Source organism: Saccoglossus kowalevskii, chromosome 19 (genome assembly GCF_978046115.1).
Source record: "Saccoglossus kowalevskii chromosome 19, keSacKowa6.1, whole genome shotgun sequence".
Taxonomy (NCBI): Eukaryota; Metazoa; Hemichordata; class Enteropneusta; family Harrimaniidae; genus Saccoglossus; species Saccoglossus kowalevskii.
In genome coordinates, this window is record NC_140659.1 from 20,659,302 (window position 1) to 20,676,452 (window position 17,151).

Sequence of the window (17,151 nt, forward strand, 5' to 3'; positions counted from 1 at the left end):
TCTTAATATCGAAGGAGTCACTAGCGGTAATTTGTGGACGTCGCGCCTAGTCCAAAACTTGCACTCGTGATTTCTATCATCGTCCGCCTGCACGGTGTTGTTCCGTTCGGACATTCCTCCCTCTACAACACCGTGCGGTAATTCTATTCATAACCGTGTATGTCACGTGGTTGCGCGATAGAAAGTTTACCGACCAATAGAAAGCTTTGTTACAATGACTGCCAGAAAGCGCCTTGACATCTAAGCCAACACAGCTACCACTGTGTGCAGCGACATTTATTCTCGGGTCAGGCATTTTCACCGCCTGGCAACCATCATGGTGAAAACAAAGGGTGTGCTTAAACCGAAGAACGAAGAAAATATATGTTATGATTGAACAGTATGAACGATGAGTGCATGTAAATGTATTAAACTGTTATGATTAAACAGTATGAATATTCTGTCTTCGTTCTTTGTTTTTCGTTCTTCGGTTTAAACACACCCGACAACAAATTTTCAGAAAATGGTATTTTGGGATGGTTGTTGACACCCCCCTGAACAGTGTAACAAGATTATCCCTACATATGCAACATATTTAAATTTGATTGTTTATGATGTCTTCAAAGTTTGTGCTGTTTTCTCGATTTTAGCCATTTTCACCGGCTTTTCGACCGGTGTTTCACAGCAGCTCACCCGGCAGCTCGCGCAGAGCCCATATAAATACAAGGTAGAGTGGTGCGCGTCTTAAATAGCAACGTTGAGCGTCTCGTGAATTAGTTCCGCCCCGAAGATTATGATAGGTTGGCCAAGCGCGTTGAAGAAAGAAGCAATATGATTGGCTGTTGGTAAACTGATTCTAAACTGTGAGGGCATTGTCACATACACGTAGTCCTAATGAAATACTTCAAGGTGATAGTGGAGTGCTTCGCCGGAACATTCGCCTTGAAAATTCAAGATGGATTTCTATTAGAAGTGCGCATTGCATTGTGGACAAATGCATGTTTGTCAACACAAATGTCGCACATGCGCGGCGCGACGATCAACGTCCTTCATTTGTTTTAAATTTTAGTTAAACAATGGAAACTTTCCCCCAAACTGACTTAAAAGCCATTGGAAAAAGTGACGCATTACACATGCTTTCTAAAATAATAGATTTTACACGCGTTGTACACCCATGACACGTTACGACTTTGGTGGCGCTTTAACTCTGACATATTCTATTGTATATATTCAATCATGTTCTTATACAAACGAACAAACAAACTTTCTTGAACAGATAGTAATGGATAATAATGTTCTCTACGAGGATCGCGAACGTCTTTCTATGACTTTCACTTTCGCTACGTTAACGTTAACACGCAATCTGATTAACATCTGACGTAGGTAGAGACTCTGGTTGCTACGATCCCCGGTTTATGGCTCCTGGTGTAGTTGGATTTAATTAGAGTAGACGCAAGTACATCGAAGGTCATAAATCAGCCACAAGCCATTAAAAGTGACAATAATCCCTACCTACATTAACATCAGATTTTAATCAGGTCCCATAACACGAAGTGGGATGCAATTGAAAACTAGGGGGTGCGCTTTGGTGAAAAAAAAATTATGCAGGCGAATAGAAAAAACAATTTTGCTAGCTGACTTCATAATATAAAAGAATTGAGATATATATACGTCGGGATTGTGTGAATATAATATATGAAAACACACACACACACAAAGAAAACATGTGACACTTTCCACAGCGTTGTAGTAAACCAAATACATTGTCTTTAGCTGTATATGTGTAATACTGTACTGCCTGGAATTAATTTTCGCTATTTTCACTGAAGAGATGCTTCAGTGAAAATAAAGCCCAACGAATATACTTTTTTCCTGTATTTCACATTCAACTCATCAAAAATCAATGAAAATAAATTCCAAACAAAAGAGCAAAAAAGCCTTTTCAGTGAAAATTAATTACAGCTAAAATAAAGTATTCCACAGTATATAGAATTTACATTGCCGATTTGTTTAGTATTATTGCGGGTATTACCCTCGCTCGAATATATCAGCGGATGTTGTTTCCCAAGAACGATGACGTCATCATTATTTGTTTCTTAGCTCTTCAATCTACGTGGTATAACGATGGCATCAGGTATCGCGAGAACTTAGCGTTATGTTCGGGGCATGTCACAAATAGGTGATTTTACGTTTAACTGCGAGATCTCGCAAGTTGCGTGAAAAGACACGCGCAGAACGTCTGCCGCAAAAACCGAACGATTTGATTTTGAACTCGAATTTCTTTATATCGTAGCTCAATGTGTACAGCAAATTATTAAGCTTGGAAATATCTCCCAAAATACTTTCGCGTTTGTCCAATCCCAGGCGATGTTTGTCGCCACTACGACGCTATGACCTTGTTTGTCCTGTGTTTACGTAATTTCACGCATAACGCGTGATTCTCGCAGTGAACGGGAAATGGTCTATTGAGCCTGAGGTCATTTACATTATCCCAACCGACAATAAAAATGATATTCACGCGTAACAAAACTTTCAGAGCGTCACGACAAGGAAGGATGTTGACTCAGTCCAGATGACGTCACGACTAGAGTTCACCGGATTGCAAGCAAATTAAAATTAAAAAGCGCAGATAAACTGAACAAAGTTTGTTTTCGACACATTCAAACCACATCAATGATAATATCATGCAATGATTTACAAATATTAGTATTGTTTTTAGTTTCTGAACTAGAACGCGTTTGAATAGTTATGTCTACACGACTGAAGCGGCACTCTCCAAAAATATAAATTAAATTTTCAAATAAGGGAAGACCTTAAAATGCCACTACTATTATAGTATGTGAGTTCCTGGAAAATTGCCTTTTATTTCTGATTTCACGGTGTTATACTGGACCACTAACTCAGAATGACACCACGGCTTTCTACTTGCCCACAGTTATGTTCCAATCATGTTTCAACACAGGCTCAACACAGAACTTTTCTGAGTGATTTTAGAGGCCCTAGAGAAAATTGCAAGTACACTTGTTACCCATTTGCTCCAAAGTTTGAAAGCGTCGGCTTAACGCTGATTGGCTGAAACGGTTAGCATTGGCTAATACCATTTGTCGATCCTAAGAAACAAGGCGCCCAGCGAGTAATAATATTATTTTGCCAATGAAAGTATTGCTATCAGGATTTCGCCGTGAGTTGTTGAGCCTTTGAAACAAGGCGCCCAGCGAGTAATAATATTATTTTGCCAATGAAAGTATTGCTATCAGGATTTCGCCGTGAGTTGTTGAGCCTTTGAGCCTCTGTGTTGCAGACAGTGACTCGCAACCAGGGAGAAATTTCTGGAATGTTCCAGATACCAAGCGCTGCATTCCGATACTGGAACAGCGTTGAGTCGGTAGTTTGAGAAAAAACTCGAGTTTAAACTAAATCACAGCGTAACGGCGATGAATACATCTATTATAACAATCTCATTCCAAATTGGTGATGTTGGTTGGGATGATGGGGGATTATAAAAGAGAAACGACAAAACAGTTCTGTCGCTCAAATCGAACTAAATTATAAACAGTGTTCTCCTAAAACACTGGTAGAATGAATTTCGAAAATTCCAAGAATGCAATACTAAGAATATTTTCACAAATATGGGTCACTGAACTTGTTTCTATGGAAACATATTTTTATACAATCCCCGCATAAATACCGAAGCTAAAAAAAACTTAAGATTGCAAATAAATAATTTCTAGTATTTATTAGGCGTTTTGAAATGCACAAATATTCAAAACTTTTCAAATAACGGGGCGCTATATGATGGGAATGGGAAATACGAAAATATGTATGAAATGCCAGTTTTGACCATTTTTCATGACATTTTGGACTCTTGTATCTCGAAACATTGTTCAGTGACCCCATTTTTTTGTTTTGCTGATGACACGAACCCATACTAATAAAAGTATAATGAACTTGACATCTTTAATTCGGTTCGAATCCCATTGAGGTTGATATGTTTGCACAGATTGGCATTCTGGCCAAATGACTCATGACCATGGTTTATAGTTCCATGCTGTGACGAACGGACGGACTGCACAACCAAACACAGTGGTCGACTTTAACGACATTGTCTTATCTCATCATACGTCATTTTGACGTCACAGAGGAGGCGATTTTTAGGAATAGTGTAACAGTGTCTTATTAACTACATCATATGCCGAATATAATAGTCTGAGTAATTTAGCGTTTTTTGAAAATGGCGCACAATGCATTGAACTAGACCCAGCCTTTTTAACGCACGACAAACGACGAAGTTCAACGTGGATTCAAAATTAAGTTTGTATGCTATAAATAGCACTGCGTTCTTTGTAGGACATTGCCGATCTGTGTAGTATTATTGCGGGTATTACCCTCGCTCGAATATCAGCGGATGTTGTTTTCAAAGTACAACGACGTCATTGATGATCAATTATTTTCTTCTTAGCACTTCAAAGAACATCACCTTATTAAACAGGATGGTTTGACTGTTAATTCGATAGCACCTGCCATTGAAGCTCATAACGAAAATATTGTGATTTCAGCCAATTATGGTGATCGTAATGCTCATGAAAGCATGAATGACAATAACAGTACGATTGATGGTTATGTAACACAACACAGCCGTCGACAAAGACAAAGACATCGTAGTTATGCCCAGGCGCTAATTAATGGATCGCTAAATGGGCTGACGTCATCCAAACAAACGAAATTACACTCAGTTGATCCTCAACGTAACCACGATGCGGACAGCGACCGTCGTCTTCATTAGCTTAAGAGACTTCGTGATGTTGTTTATGGCACCTGCAAACTTCCTGGGAATATTTCTATTATTCATAAGCGTGCAAGCATTTTCATCAGTGGATTAGGTCCTGATACTACAGCGGACATGATTGAAACATATGCCCAGGCAAACTTGAATGTAGTCAATGTTAAATGTGAAAAATTGGTTACTAAATATGACACATACTCCTCATTCTGTTTGTCTTCTTCAGTGTCTGACTTTTCTAAATTTATGAGCCCCGAATCGTGGCCGGAGGGGGGGGGGGGGCTCGTGTGTAGATTCTATTATCGTCGTAACTAACTCGCTCTCCATGGCAGATCGTATCAGAATTGTAACCTACAACTGTAGATCTATCAAATCGAGTAGGCCAACTGTCAATATGCTTTGCGAGGATCATGATATTTGTCTTCTTCAAGAACACTGGCTGGTACAAGATGAATTGGATTATTTATCTTCTATTCACAATGACTTTTATTCTCTCGGTATATCAGCAGTTGACACAAGTACTGATATAATTGTTGGGCGATATATGGAGGTGTAGCCATCCTGTGGTGGAAATCTATTTTGAACGTATAATGATCCGAGACTGATTGGGGCTGAAATTAGGAATGATAATAGCATGTTGTTTCTTCTATCTGTGTACCTCCCTACAAACTCACACGACAACTTAGAAGAATATATTAATTACCTCGGTAAAATTAATGATATCGTCCAAGATTGTGACACACCCAACGTTTGTATTATAGGGGACTGGAATGGTGACCCCAAATCGCTATTCGGTAAATAAGTCCATGAGTTCTGTGCAAATATGGGTATTATAATTTCGGACTCTGGGCTTGTTAGTGAAAATACAGATAACTTTACATATGTTAGTGAGGCACATTCCACTACCTCATGGTTAGACCAATGTATTTCGTCTGTTGGTGCACACCGCTCTATTATAGATATCCATATTATTTATGACTGTGTTGCATCTAATCATATGCCAATGTCCATTGTGTGCGACTCCCAAAAGTTGATCCACACCAACTGCCAGTCCTCCAGCCAGGCTAAACCACGTGACACGCGCATTGATTGGACGAAAGCCAAACCACACAATTTGATAAATTATATAAATCACACTGAGCTATATTTGAAAACCATTGATATTCCAGAGGAAGCCATTTGCTGCTCAGATATTAATTGTAAAGATAGTAATCATTGTAGTGACATTAATCGGTTCTACAAAGATATTATGTCTGCACTGAAAAAATCAGAACATTTATCGTTTAAAGTTAAATCTACGGTCTGTTTTGTTCCAGTTCCGGGCAGGAATGATGTTGTTAAAAACGCCCATGATAGGGCTCGTGAATGTTTTCTTGTGTGGCGAGATGTTGGCAAACACAGACAAGGTTTCATTCACCATAAGATGCAATCATCAAGATCAAAATTCAAGCTTGTACTACGTAGTTGCAGAAAGAACGAAGCACATGCTAGAGCTGATTCCATTGCAAAATCCTTTATAAATAAAGAGTGCAGTGCATTATGGAAGAAGGTTCATACAAAAAACGTGTTACATCGCCCTCCACGGCTGGGGGTACCTCGGGTGAACCAGAAATTGCGGATATGTGGGCTGTTCATTTTGAAGCTACATGTATTTTAAATTCCGTGAAGAATGATCAATATAAAGCAAAAGTTCATAACTATATATCTGACTGTGATAATAACGGTATTTGACTAAAAATGGGGGTAGCATCGTCCGCCTGCACGGTGTTGTTCCGTTTGGACATTCCTCCATCTACAACAGTGGAGTGCTTCGCTGGAACATTCACCTTGAAAATTCAAGATGGGAGTAGAGTCAGTCGGGGTTCTTAAAACATTTTTTATATTTTACTATACAAATAGTGTTTGTGATTTACATTACACATTATGCATATACACCATTATGTTTGGATTTACTTAGACGAAAACTTTTGACAAAATAATTCATTCTCGTAAGGTCGTATATGGTTATTATTGTATCGCTATTTAAGGAAATACATCTCGGAAATATCCAAACTCTTATTATGAGAATAATAAATTTGTTAATTGTTTCTTGTGTCAGTTGATTAACAACCTTGGAATGTCACCAAATTATTCTCCAAATTTTTGTATTATTATACATGTACTTATTTTGATGTTTAAAACAGTTGTAAATTAATTCTGTTAATTATATGCATATCTCACTAAACTGAATAACACTGCATTAATTATCATGTCATTTGTAGTTTAATCAGCTCCAGCAATTAATCTCACAAAAATGCATGCAATTAAAAGCCTAGCGCCCACAAATGTCAAAAAACGATGTTTATACGTTTTCACAATTAGGGGTGTACTAACACTCGTCACCGCGCTTCTGACATAGTTCTCGAGTGGCGGCACTGTACACCAGTCAACAACTTGAAAAATACAAGAAATGTACAGCTACACTGTATGTTATTTGTACTCGCGTCACAGTCCCATATTTTATTCATGTGCGAGATCAAGTTATGCGATGTAGTTCCTTTTACTTTTAAATTACGTTAATGTGTTATTTAAGATAGCGGTAGTCGTCGTGCCGCGTCTTGTTCGATATGGGACACATAGCGACGTATACAACGCGTGTAAAATACATTGTTTATTTACATGAAATTCGAACACGCGCTGCGCGACGACCACCGCGCTTTAAGATAGCAGCAGCACGTAAACCAAAAACAAACAGTTGATTTAAATTTACTGTACGCGTTGCATTTGGTGCGTAATTTTAGTTTACTGCTATTTAAAAAAAAAAAAACAGTTAACATTCCGTCGTACATTTACATAACCAGACTGAGTGACAGCCTAAAACAACTGAATGGGTATAGTGATTATAGCTGTTTCATATAAGAAAAAGTCTAAGTTGAATAAATTACTGTAAAACATGCTTTTTCGCTAACTTATAATTTTAGCTAGCTTAGCTAGTATCCTAATTGAAGGCGTCCATAATTTATAGCCTCACAATAAGGTTATTAGCACTTCAGCTGAATTAGGATTCATGCATTGAGTCAAATTCACTAACATGACACGTAGCTATTTCAATGTGTTTTACAGTAGTTGCGTAACATGATAGAGAATAACCAAAATATGCGCCCAGTAGGTCAATGCCGTCACGGTAATCAAGTATTAATCATAACTATGACGTAATATTAAACTGCATTAATGGAGTTCAATTTTTTTGAGTACGTGTTTATTTCATTGTCGTGATTCATATTTTCATCTTAGAAAGCATCTAATAAATACTTGATCATTTCGATTACTTGAATATTGAAAGCAAACGCATGAATACTATTCTCCGTGTGTCCAATTTCCACGACATCTCGTCTTGTAGACTCACATTGCACTCAAAACTCGCGTGACTTGCAACGATCATGTTTAATTCACAAAATTAGTAGAATCACATAGAAATTACATCGAATGACAGTGACGTATTCTTACTTCTTATCACCATCATCAATGGCTGTAATGAGTATCTTGTTAACGATCTAGGTCACCTTCACACACACAGACTCATTTTTCACGATTATATTGATCTTATTCGGTAAGGGGGTGCGCTCCCATTGACGTGGCCACGTCCGCGCACCTCCGGTGGGCTGGGTTTGTCATTTGATTTGTCATTTTTTGCGGGCTGAAGGAGGCGCGCGTCTCACTAAATCAGCGCGTGATGATCAAAGCACTTCAAATGACGGAACCTGACAATAAACATAGTAATATTCATCCACGAAATTCAATAGTTTTGTGCTGTGAGCGCATGATTGGAGCGCGGAAATCAACTTCAGTTTTATAATGAAAGTGAGTTTGACAGCTGACGGTGTTTGTGTTGGTGATATGTCATGAATTAGTTTTTGCGTATCTGTTGATCGACTTAATTAGCTTGATTACAAGCGAATTGCTGTGTTATGTCTGTCATCGTTCAGGCCTATTTGAAGTTTTGGACGGAACTTGGCTCAGTGATTTGGAACTAATTACCAGATAACCGCCGCTATTCAGACTACTCATTCTGACAGTTGGTATCCATAGTTATTAATGTAGTGAACGATTAATCAAAAGATATGACGTGTTCAGTGCTTAGTGTGATTGGCTTTATGATTGAAGGTTACGCCCTAGAGTCTTTTTACTGTTTTGTAATTGGTTAGAGTTTTGAAAATGAATAAAGAGAGTTTGAGTTGGTCTTGACGAGTACAGTACGATAGACGCAGTCGAGTCCAGTCCTGGAGAGACTTGGGGCGAGCCTTGACGCAGTCTTGGGCGAGTCTTGGGTCAGCCTTGTGATAGTCTTGGGGATTTTCCCCCAGGGCGCTGTGTCTTATAGAGTGCTCGATTGACCGACGAAGACGAGAGCTGAAACGTATTTCGTTGTGTGCGTCTTATTTGACTGTAAAGTATAAGTGACTTTCCCGATCCCGCACCTCAAGGGGACGAGATATAGAGACGAGACGAGATTCCCCCCTGGCAAGTGTGGAGAACCCCGAGGAAAAGAATTTACCCCTGATAGATATGCCATGCGTGCAAACCCCATGACATTTTCCGGCGGCCATCTTTATTTTGACCCAAAATATAAGATATAACATTCAATGATATGTATATCACAGGATAACGAACACACACACTGTTTGACTGATAACAATTATGTACTTACAAACCATGTTGATTGAAATTGCAATATAATCGAATTAAATTATTGATTTGTTTTAAGGTAAAAGGCGTGCTTGTGTTGAATCAACCCCTGGCCAATCAATATTGCTTCATCAATAATTTTGAATAAAACAAAATTGAGAAAGTTACTAGAAAATGATAAAAGGTAACCGCAGTCCTTGATAATTAATCAATATAACCATACGTTTCTAGATTATTGTCTTTAGTCTGGATACAACGAGGATCAATTCAAGTTCTTTTATTTATACCGTACAAAGTCCTAAGGGATTCTACTGTAAAAGGTTTAATTATTCACTGGGTTTTAATTTTGCTTATTTCGCTGACTAGAAAATACGCTAAATTAAAACCCAGTGAATATGTAAAATTTAGTATAGAACACGTCATCTAAATGATAGAACCGTGAATTTAAAACCCACTGAATATGCCTGAAATTGTAAATCAACAAAATTTAAACCCAGTGAAAATTAGTCATTTTACAGTATATGATATTCATGGAGGTCATGTGAGAGTTTTGACTTTGAGTAAATACTGACTAAAATACGCGACAAAAGAACGAGTGTTTGGATACACGCTTGGATCCTTGGAATCTGTGTCTAAACATTCGGTGTTGAAAAGTATTTTAAACTGAACCGCTTGTGGACAAGCATTTTCGAGTTTGTATAATCACACTCATTGCGCGAAAGCTGACATCTATGTTAATCAGAAACTTTATGGAAATATTTCTCATATGGATGATCACGTATTAGGATACTTAAAATTGAAGTGTATATACAAAATACTAGTAGTTACCCGGTTTGCATATTCATTAGTCATGAATATTCATGAATATAATTTGCATATATTACAATATAATTTGAATAATATGCATATGAATATATAATTATGATATCATTTTTAATATTAAATTATGCATAATGACACAGTTTATGCATATGTTATGAAACTATTAATATCTATATAATTATGATTGCATATTTAATTATTGAGTTATGCATAATATTATATGAATATATTAATAACGTAATTGCATATATTATAATATATTGATAACTTTAATAGTTATGACTAATTAAGAATCAAAAATTGCGTACGTTAAAGAAGTAAGGTTTTCGGAAATGTACAAGTACGCATGGTCTGATATCACGTAGGGACGCTTTGAGATGTATTTAAATATGAAAGATGTATTCAAACCTTATTAAACAATGTGTTATCCGTCCGTTTCGTAATCTTCATCGTTTTTGCTAATGTGCATTCACATAGAAAGCACGTGGTGACGCTACGAATAGGTGGTCTCGGAATTATATTTATATGTATATAATTATTCAAATTATATGGTAATATATGCAAATTATACCATGAATATTCATGACTTATGAATATGCAAAGTGATCTATCCTAACCGGGTAACTACTCGTATTTTTCATTATACACAACACATGCAACTCAATTTTTAATTTTTTTTTTTAATTACTTTATTCTCAATTTTAAGTATTTCGACACGGAAAAAAAATAATCTGTCATTTGAACTACACAATTCACAAACAAATGTTTCTGAGACATTTTACACATTTTTACGTATTTTTCTAAAAATACCTTGGTAATTTTGGATTAAATATACACAATGTGCGATCCGCTATGAGTTTTAATCTAATTTGTGTGGGGGGGGGGGGGTAAGAAACAATTCAAAGGTTTATTTTGTGAATGGCGACAAAGGTTGGTTTTGGAGCTTAAAACCGGGAGTCGTCATCTGCGCATGCGTCAGATGGCGAAAGCGTGTCATTGTTTACGAACTAGCGTCTACAAATGGGCCTTTGCGTTTTAGCGTGTGATGTTATCGTCGCTCGGGTCTCAATCCCGTCCGCGGTTGACGACCCTCCCGCTTTAATATACTCGCAATGAAAACAAAGCAAGTGTTTAGATATCAATTAAATATAAGAATTAACTATGTGAGTTTCATTCAAACTTTATTCTACTTATATCGAAATATCTTTTGTACATATTTATGCAGCCAGTCACTGCACACGCACGCAAGCGCATAATACGTAAACAGGTGTGCCCTCCTATATAACATTTTAAAGCGAAACACAAACACATCTTACTACCTGAGACGTCAATGTAATACATAATTAGTGTACTTGATTCATATACCTCTCAAAATCGATGATGATTACAGAATATATTATAATTTGTAAAAATACGATAAAATGGAATCGCTAAAAAAGAATACACAGATCATATCGCATTCCGTTGAACTTTGATAAAACTTAACAACACTTTGTTCGGGTTAATTGATAGTCTTCCTTTCACATACTTTTTGCCCAGTATTAGTTTGCATTCCCATACGAATGAAAAGAAATTTAAGAATACAACAAATATATGGATCAACGAAACCAATACGGAATGTACTTATCATTAAATACCGGAAAGTCTGAATAACAAATTAAATATTAATAAAATAAATCTACTCGTTTCAATATTTATTCGCGAATATGTGGGATAAAATAAATTTCTTGGCTACCTAAATAAATTAATTATGTTAAACACTAATAGTTTTTATCTCTTTCTCAAAGTTTCCTAAATAATTAGAATCAGAAAAAATTGTTATTATTTGAAATGATGTGTTCCAGTCACAGTCACTTGGGGCTGAAAATCAATAAATACTAATACTAATATCCGACGATTTCATGAACGAAAATGGCCAGCAGCCAGAATCAAGGGGGATTCGCACGGAGTTCTGAGTAAATCAAGGAAATACTCGCTGATACGGCACGTCTGATTGGCTGAAAATTAGTATGCGCACTTGATTTACCCAGAGGTCTGTGCGAATCCCCCTTGATTCTGGCTGCTGGCCATTTTCGTTCATGAAATCGTCGGATATCATCAGAAAACGCGGGATTTGTGCAGTTTTGAATAAAACCAAGTTAGCGATTGTGAACAATGGTTATTAACGTAACACCTGATCCCCTCTAAAAAAAAATCGCATTTTAAGGTAAAAAATCGAAATTTGAAACCGGCAGGGTGTCGATTAACTAAGTGCCATGTTTCACAACTTGTTTATTTATATACGTATAGCGGACGATTTTTTAAAATAAAAATTAGTATTTATTGATTTTCAGCCCCCAAGTGACTGGAGAGACTGTGGTTCCGGTTCTGGTATTCCGCTGTTTGTAGACAACCATAAATCCCGACCTCGGCTGTGTTTATACTGATCCTCAGATACTGATATAATTTAAGGATGTTAAAATATTCCCGGATGCTTTCAACAATGATAATAATAATATATGTATATCCTAATCATCAGTCAGTACGATTTCGGCTCTCCAATACACGTAGCGCTCAAATTCCCGCGACACTGTTCGTCACAAACTTTAAGAAAATGTATTCACGGAGTCGTCGACCCATGGTTAGCTGAGTTCACTTTTCTCACCTTTCTTTCGATGGCCCCCTAGTCGTAATCGGCATTACCGGCGTGTGGAATACTCTAGACGCGTGTCTTTGCCGACATCGTCGAAACACATACTTTGTAATCATGGTTACCAGCTCCATGAACTCCACCACTGTGATGATGGATATTCCGATGTACAGACCAAGTGTACCACCGATATCGCTCAGTAAATCTTCTTTCTGCCCGAAACCAATAAAAACAACAACATTTGTGTGTATTGGTACTGTGTTCCAATGAAACTGTGTTCCAAGGAAATGGTCCAATCGTGTTGGGTACCACGTGACCACATCACGTGAGATTCCACGTGACCATATCTCGCAGGATATCACGTAACCGAAAGAGCTCATGGCCAACATCGCATTGAATTTAAAAATATATCTTCTACATGTAAATATTCTCTTTAAGTGATATCCCTCTAATTGCGAAATATAGTTATTAATGTGTAAAAGGCGTGGACCGCAAAAATCGAATGATTTAATTTTGCTTTTTGATATTACAATGTTGCAACGACGAATTTTCAAACGACGTTGAGACACTTTAACTTCATCAAAATTTATCACCATCAAATGTAACGCGGGATCTGGCCGTGAAATGAAAATGATCTATTGCGATGAGAACTTAACACGTGATCACTATACATGTTGGTTTCACATCACGAATCGAAATTGTTCGATGCGGAGGACAACATTCGTTTCATTTAAGTGACAAACTATTACCGATTTTCATCAAATTTCTAATTTTTTGTCTATGGACAATCTATAGAACTGTAACTACTACACATGCGCACAATAACGCATCTCTATATTTGGGATATGACCGTAATTATTGCCAAAACTTACGCCATATGCAGGCAGTTCCGTCGATACAGAATATACCAACTCTTCAAAATACACCTCCAATCGCGCTAAATTGGCACTGAAACAAAACAGAGCAATGAAGATATGATCAAGCTTGCGTCTCCATTTTGAATATGCGTTGAGTAATCAGTATAATACTAGTAGTTCTATTAGTATGAACGGTTTTGCTCCAGTTAGTCACAAAATACAGTGCGTTGGTGATAGCGATGTTCAATTAAAAATTAACAGAATCTTGAGTTACGGGCAACATAGCTTTTTTGTTATATGTTTCCCGTAACTCGAAGTTCGGTTAACTGTTATTTCAAAGTTGAGTTACTAAGTTTGAACGTTAAACAAAACAACAAATATGGGCGTAACATTTTTGTAACTCGATCTTTGTAACTCGATGCCAAGTTGTATTCGGACAGAGGGCATTCAATTCATTCACGTCACGTTGTGACAAATAAGAAATAATTTCGGTGTTCCCCGCTGGAACTGAACGGAAATCAGAGAATACGAAGCAATATTTATCGTCCATATACAGGAATATATCTCTAATTGTATCTAATTAAGCAGTTTAACGAATAAAATCATTTTAAAGTAGCAGCAATAAAGGGCGGTGGTCGTCGCGTGTTTAAATTGTGTGTAAACAAACAATGTATTTTGCACGTGTTGTGCATTGTCGCTGTGAGTCCCATATCGGACAGAACGCGGCGCGAAATGCAATACATCTATACCATATTGAGGTTAACCCGATTAGAGGGGAATTGAACGTGTAACTTTGAAACGAAAGAAATACCCTTTATTCAATTAATTCCAAAACTCAACGTAACACAGCGGTGCATTTTAACGAAGGTTGTGTTTCTTCAAAGAACGCAGGAAATGATATCAATATCAATGTCGGTAGTCAGCGTGCGGCTCTGGATTAAGATCCATACCGTATCAAGTTTTGTGAACGCCACCAGCTGAAACACGTATACATACTAGCGCCTTGTAGACATTTTCCCGTCAATGTATCATGTTCGTAGGTAATGAAAAAAGATGAGTGAATTCAATTTTCCGGCAAGTTCATTTATTATACGACATTGATGTTTGACACATAGTCTTCATGTACACACTGACAATGCTTTTTGTGGAGCATAATATAGTTAAACCCCCCTTTTAATGTATTCCCGGTGGCGGAAAGAAAGGAATTACTCGACGGTTGATACCAGATTTCACAAATTGTTATAAACATCATGTAATACATATCCTACCTGACCTTTGCGGCATCGTTGATATCGTTCGTCTTAGGATTTATGGAATGTATCGTCTTCAACAAATGTTTCTGAATTTACAAATACGGCATAATCATTTTAATAATCGAGATAACTAGTATTATAATATCAGATCAGTTAAAATAAATCACATACATGCAGAATTCATATTAATCAACTGATATAATTCAAGCTGTATAATAAAAAGAAATCAAATAAACCATGTGGTTCATCAATAATTGAATTGTAAGTTACTGATTTATGAATGTCCAAAAGATAAGTCTGTTCAATGATTCATTCCACTATGTGTGGTTATAATCTTAGAGAGCTAACAAAACAATATAAATTAAACGCGAATGGCCGTCGAAATCTCGTCGAGAGCTAGGGAGTCATAAAACTTGTTTTGCCCCTCAGATAGTGTTAACATTCCCCGACATCGCATCAAATTTTACCCATATCTACGCGGTGACAGTTTACTATTTTGGAGACAAAAACAGTCCCACGGTTTTCTCGCTATTAACGAGACATTAGCGGCAATTTCGTCTCGGGGTTACTGCCACGTTCTGCTGTCAATATTCCTATTAATTTGACCCCAAGAATATAAATCCAAATGAATTACAATCAATAAATACAATCACATCGAGAATTACGGTTATTCGATAAATTATGTATAATTTTTCGAAATCGTCGAGAAAACAGATTCGACTACTACACTACTACAACTCACCAGATGGACATTGGCTGGCCAAAGGGATTGCGATAATGTTCGTGTATACCACTTGTCACTAGAAAAGAATAACGATCACAATTTCATTTACACCTTTGCAATAAGTCGCGCAATCTAGCGGCGACGAAATAAATGACGAAGATAACTATGTTTGGCTGTGTAGTCATTTAATAATTCCGATTAATCGCTCAAAGAAATTATCTGTCACGAACGACTACAGATCAAAGCAATAATGACGCTATGAACGACCTTCCCACCATCTATTTACATCATAGAAAAGCATTGTCGCTTAAATCTAGAAGGCGCGACTTTATAGGAACGATACATTCTTTGAACCACAGGAGGTCATTAATAAACTGCAAATACTATTCAGAGGCGGCGACACGAAATGTTGAAACGCCATTTCCTGCATTTGAGGGGGGGGGGGCAAATTTTGCTAACACAAAGGGTTCCAGCTTGATTGTTGGAGGGACGACGCCCCAACATTTTTTTGGGGGGTGGGTGACCGCCCCCCTCTGTCCCGGTGCCGCCGCCACTGCTATTGCGACTTATCATTTACTAAACAAAAACCGTACAAATTTGATGTTTTAGTGTTTTTGTCGCCGTTGTTGATGGTATTTCATATTCCATATCTCAAAATTGTGTTCGATGTCCTACGCTGAGAAAATGATTTACAGTGCTATGAGGGCTATGCGTGGCTGTCACGTACCATTGGAGAATTTTGGATATTAGTATAAGTTATCCACGGAATAAGGTGATCACATTCCAATGATTCCAATGACCACTTTTTGGATTATTTTGCATATATTGATAGCGCATTCTTGTTTTTCTTCGTAAAAAATGTAAACAAACATCACAAAACAATTGTTGAATGATTTACCGTGATAACTTATTTTCTGCGTTTAAATGGTAGCGAACAACCGCAATAACGCAAATACTTGGACATATTATTAATGAATATATAGCGCGTGTGCACTTGCATCGTTCATTATGAACTATAGCATAACAAACAATAACATATATATCAAATCGTGTATATTGTGACTTTAAAATTCACAGTACCTACAGGAAAACGGGCAATCACATCCTAAATGTCCGCCTTGAAATAAATACCTAATGAACTGTCTGCAATAGTCTGCAAAAAATAGCATTTGTAATAATAATAATAATAATAATAATAATAATAATAATAATAATAATAATAATAATAATAATAATAATAATAATATATTGAACAGTGTATTTATGTGTATTTGAATTTCGACCTAATTTAAAAAAAAAATTAACTTAATTTTACCCTGTGTTTGGTTCAAGAGCTGACACCTTGCCTCGCCAGTATCGTACGAGTCAACACAGTCACAGTATTTCAACATTTCCCGTTGAACACATGTATACTGACATGCCTTTAAAAAAACAGAATACAA

General features: G+C 37.0%; 1 protein-coding gene across 1 annotated transcript in view; it reads right to left on the reverse strand.

Annotated features, from left to right (window-relative positions):
- Nucleotides 1-12,886: 12,886 nt before the first annotated feature.
- Nucleotides 12,887-17,151, reverse strand: part of LOC144356731 (uncharacterized) — a 21,346-nt gene continuing 17,081 nt past the window's right edge. Inside the window, exons 19-24 of the mRNA XM_085493738.1 lie at nucleotides 17,025-17,130; nucleotides 16,790-16,862; nucleotides 15,728-15,785; nucleotides 15,001-15,071; nucleotides 13,744-13,823; nucleotides 12,887-13,083 (exon numbers count right to left, since the gene is read on the reverse strand). Coding sequence (XP_085349864.1) covers nucleotides 12,887-13,083; nucleotides 13,744-13,823; nucleotides 15,001-15,071; nucleotides 15,728-15,785; nucleotides 16,790-16,862; nucleotides 17,025-17,130 — 585 coding nt within the window. The remainder of the gene's footprint in view (nucleotides 13,084-13,743; nucleotides 13,824-15,000; nucleotides 15,072-15,727; nucleotides 15,786-16,789; nucleotides 16,863-17,024; nucleotides 17,131-17,151) is intronic.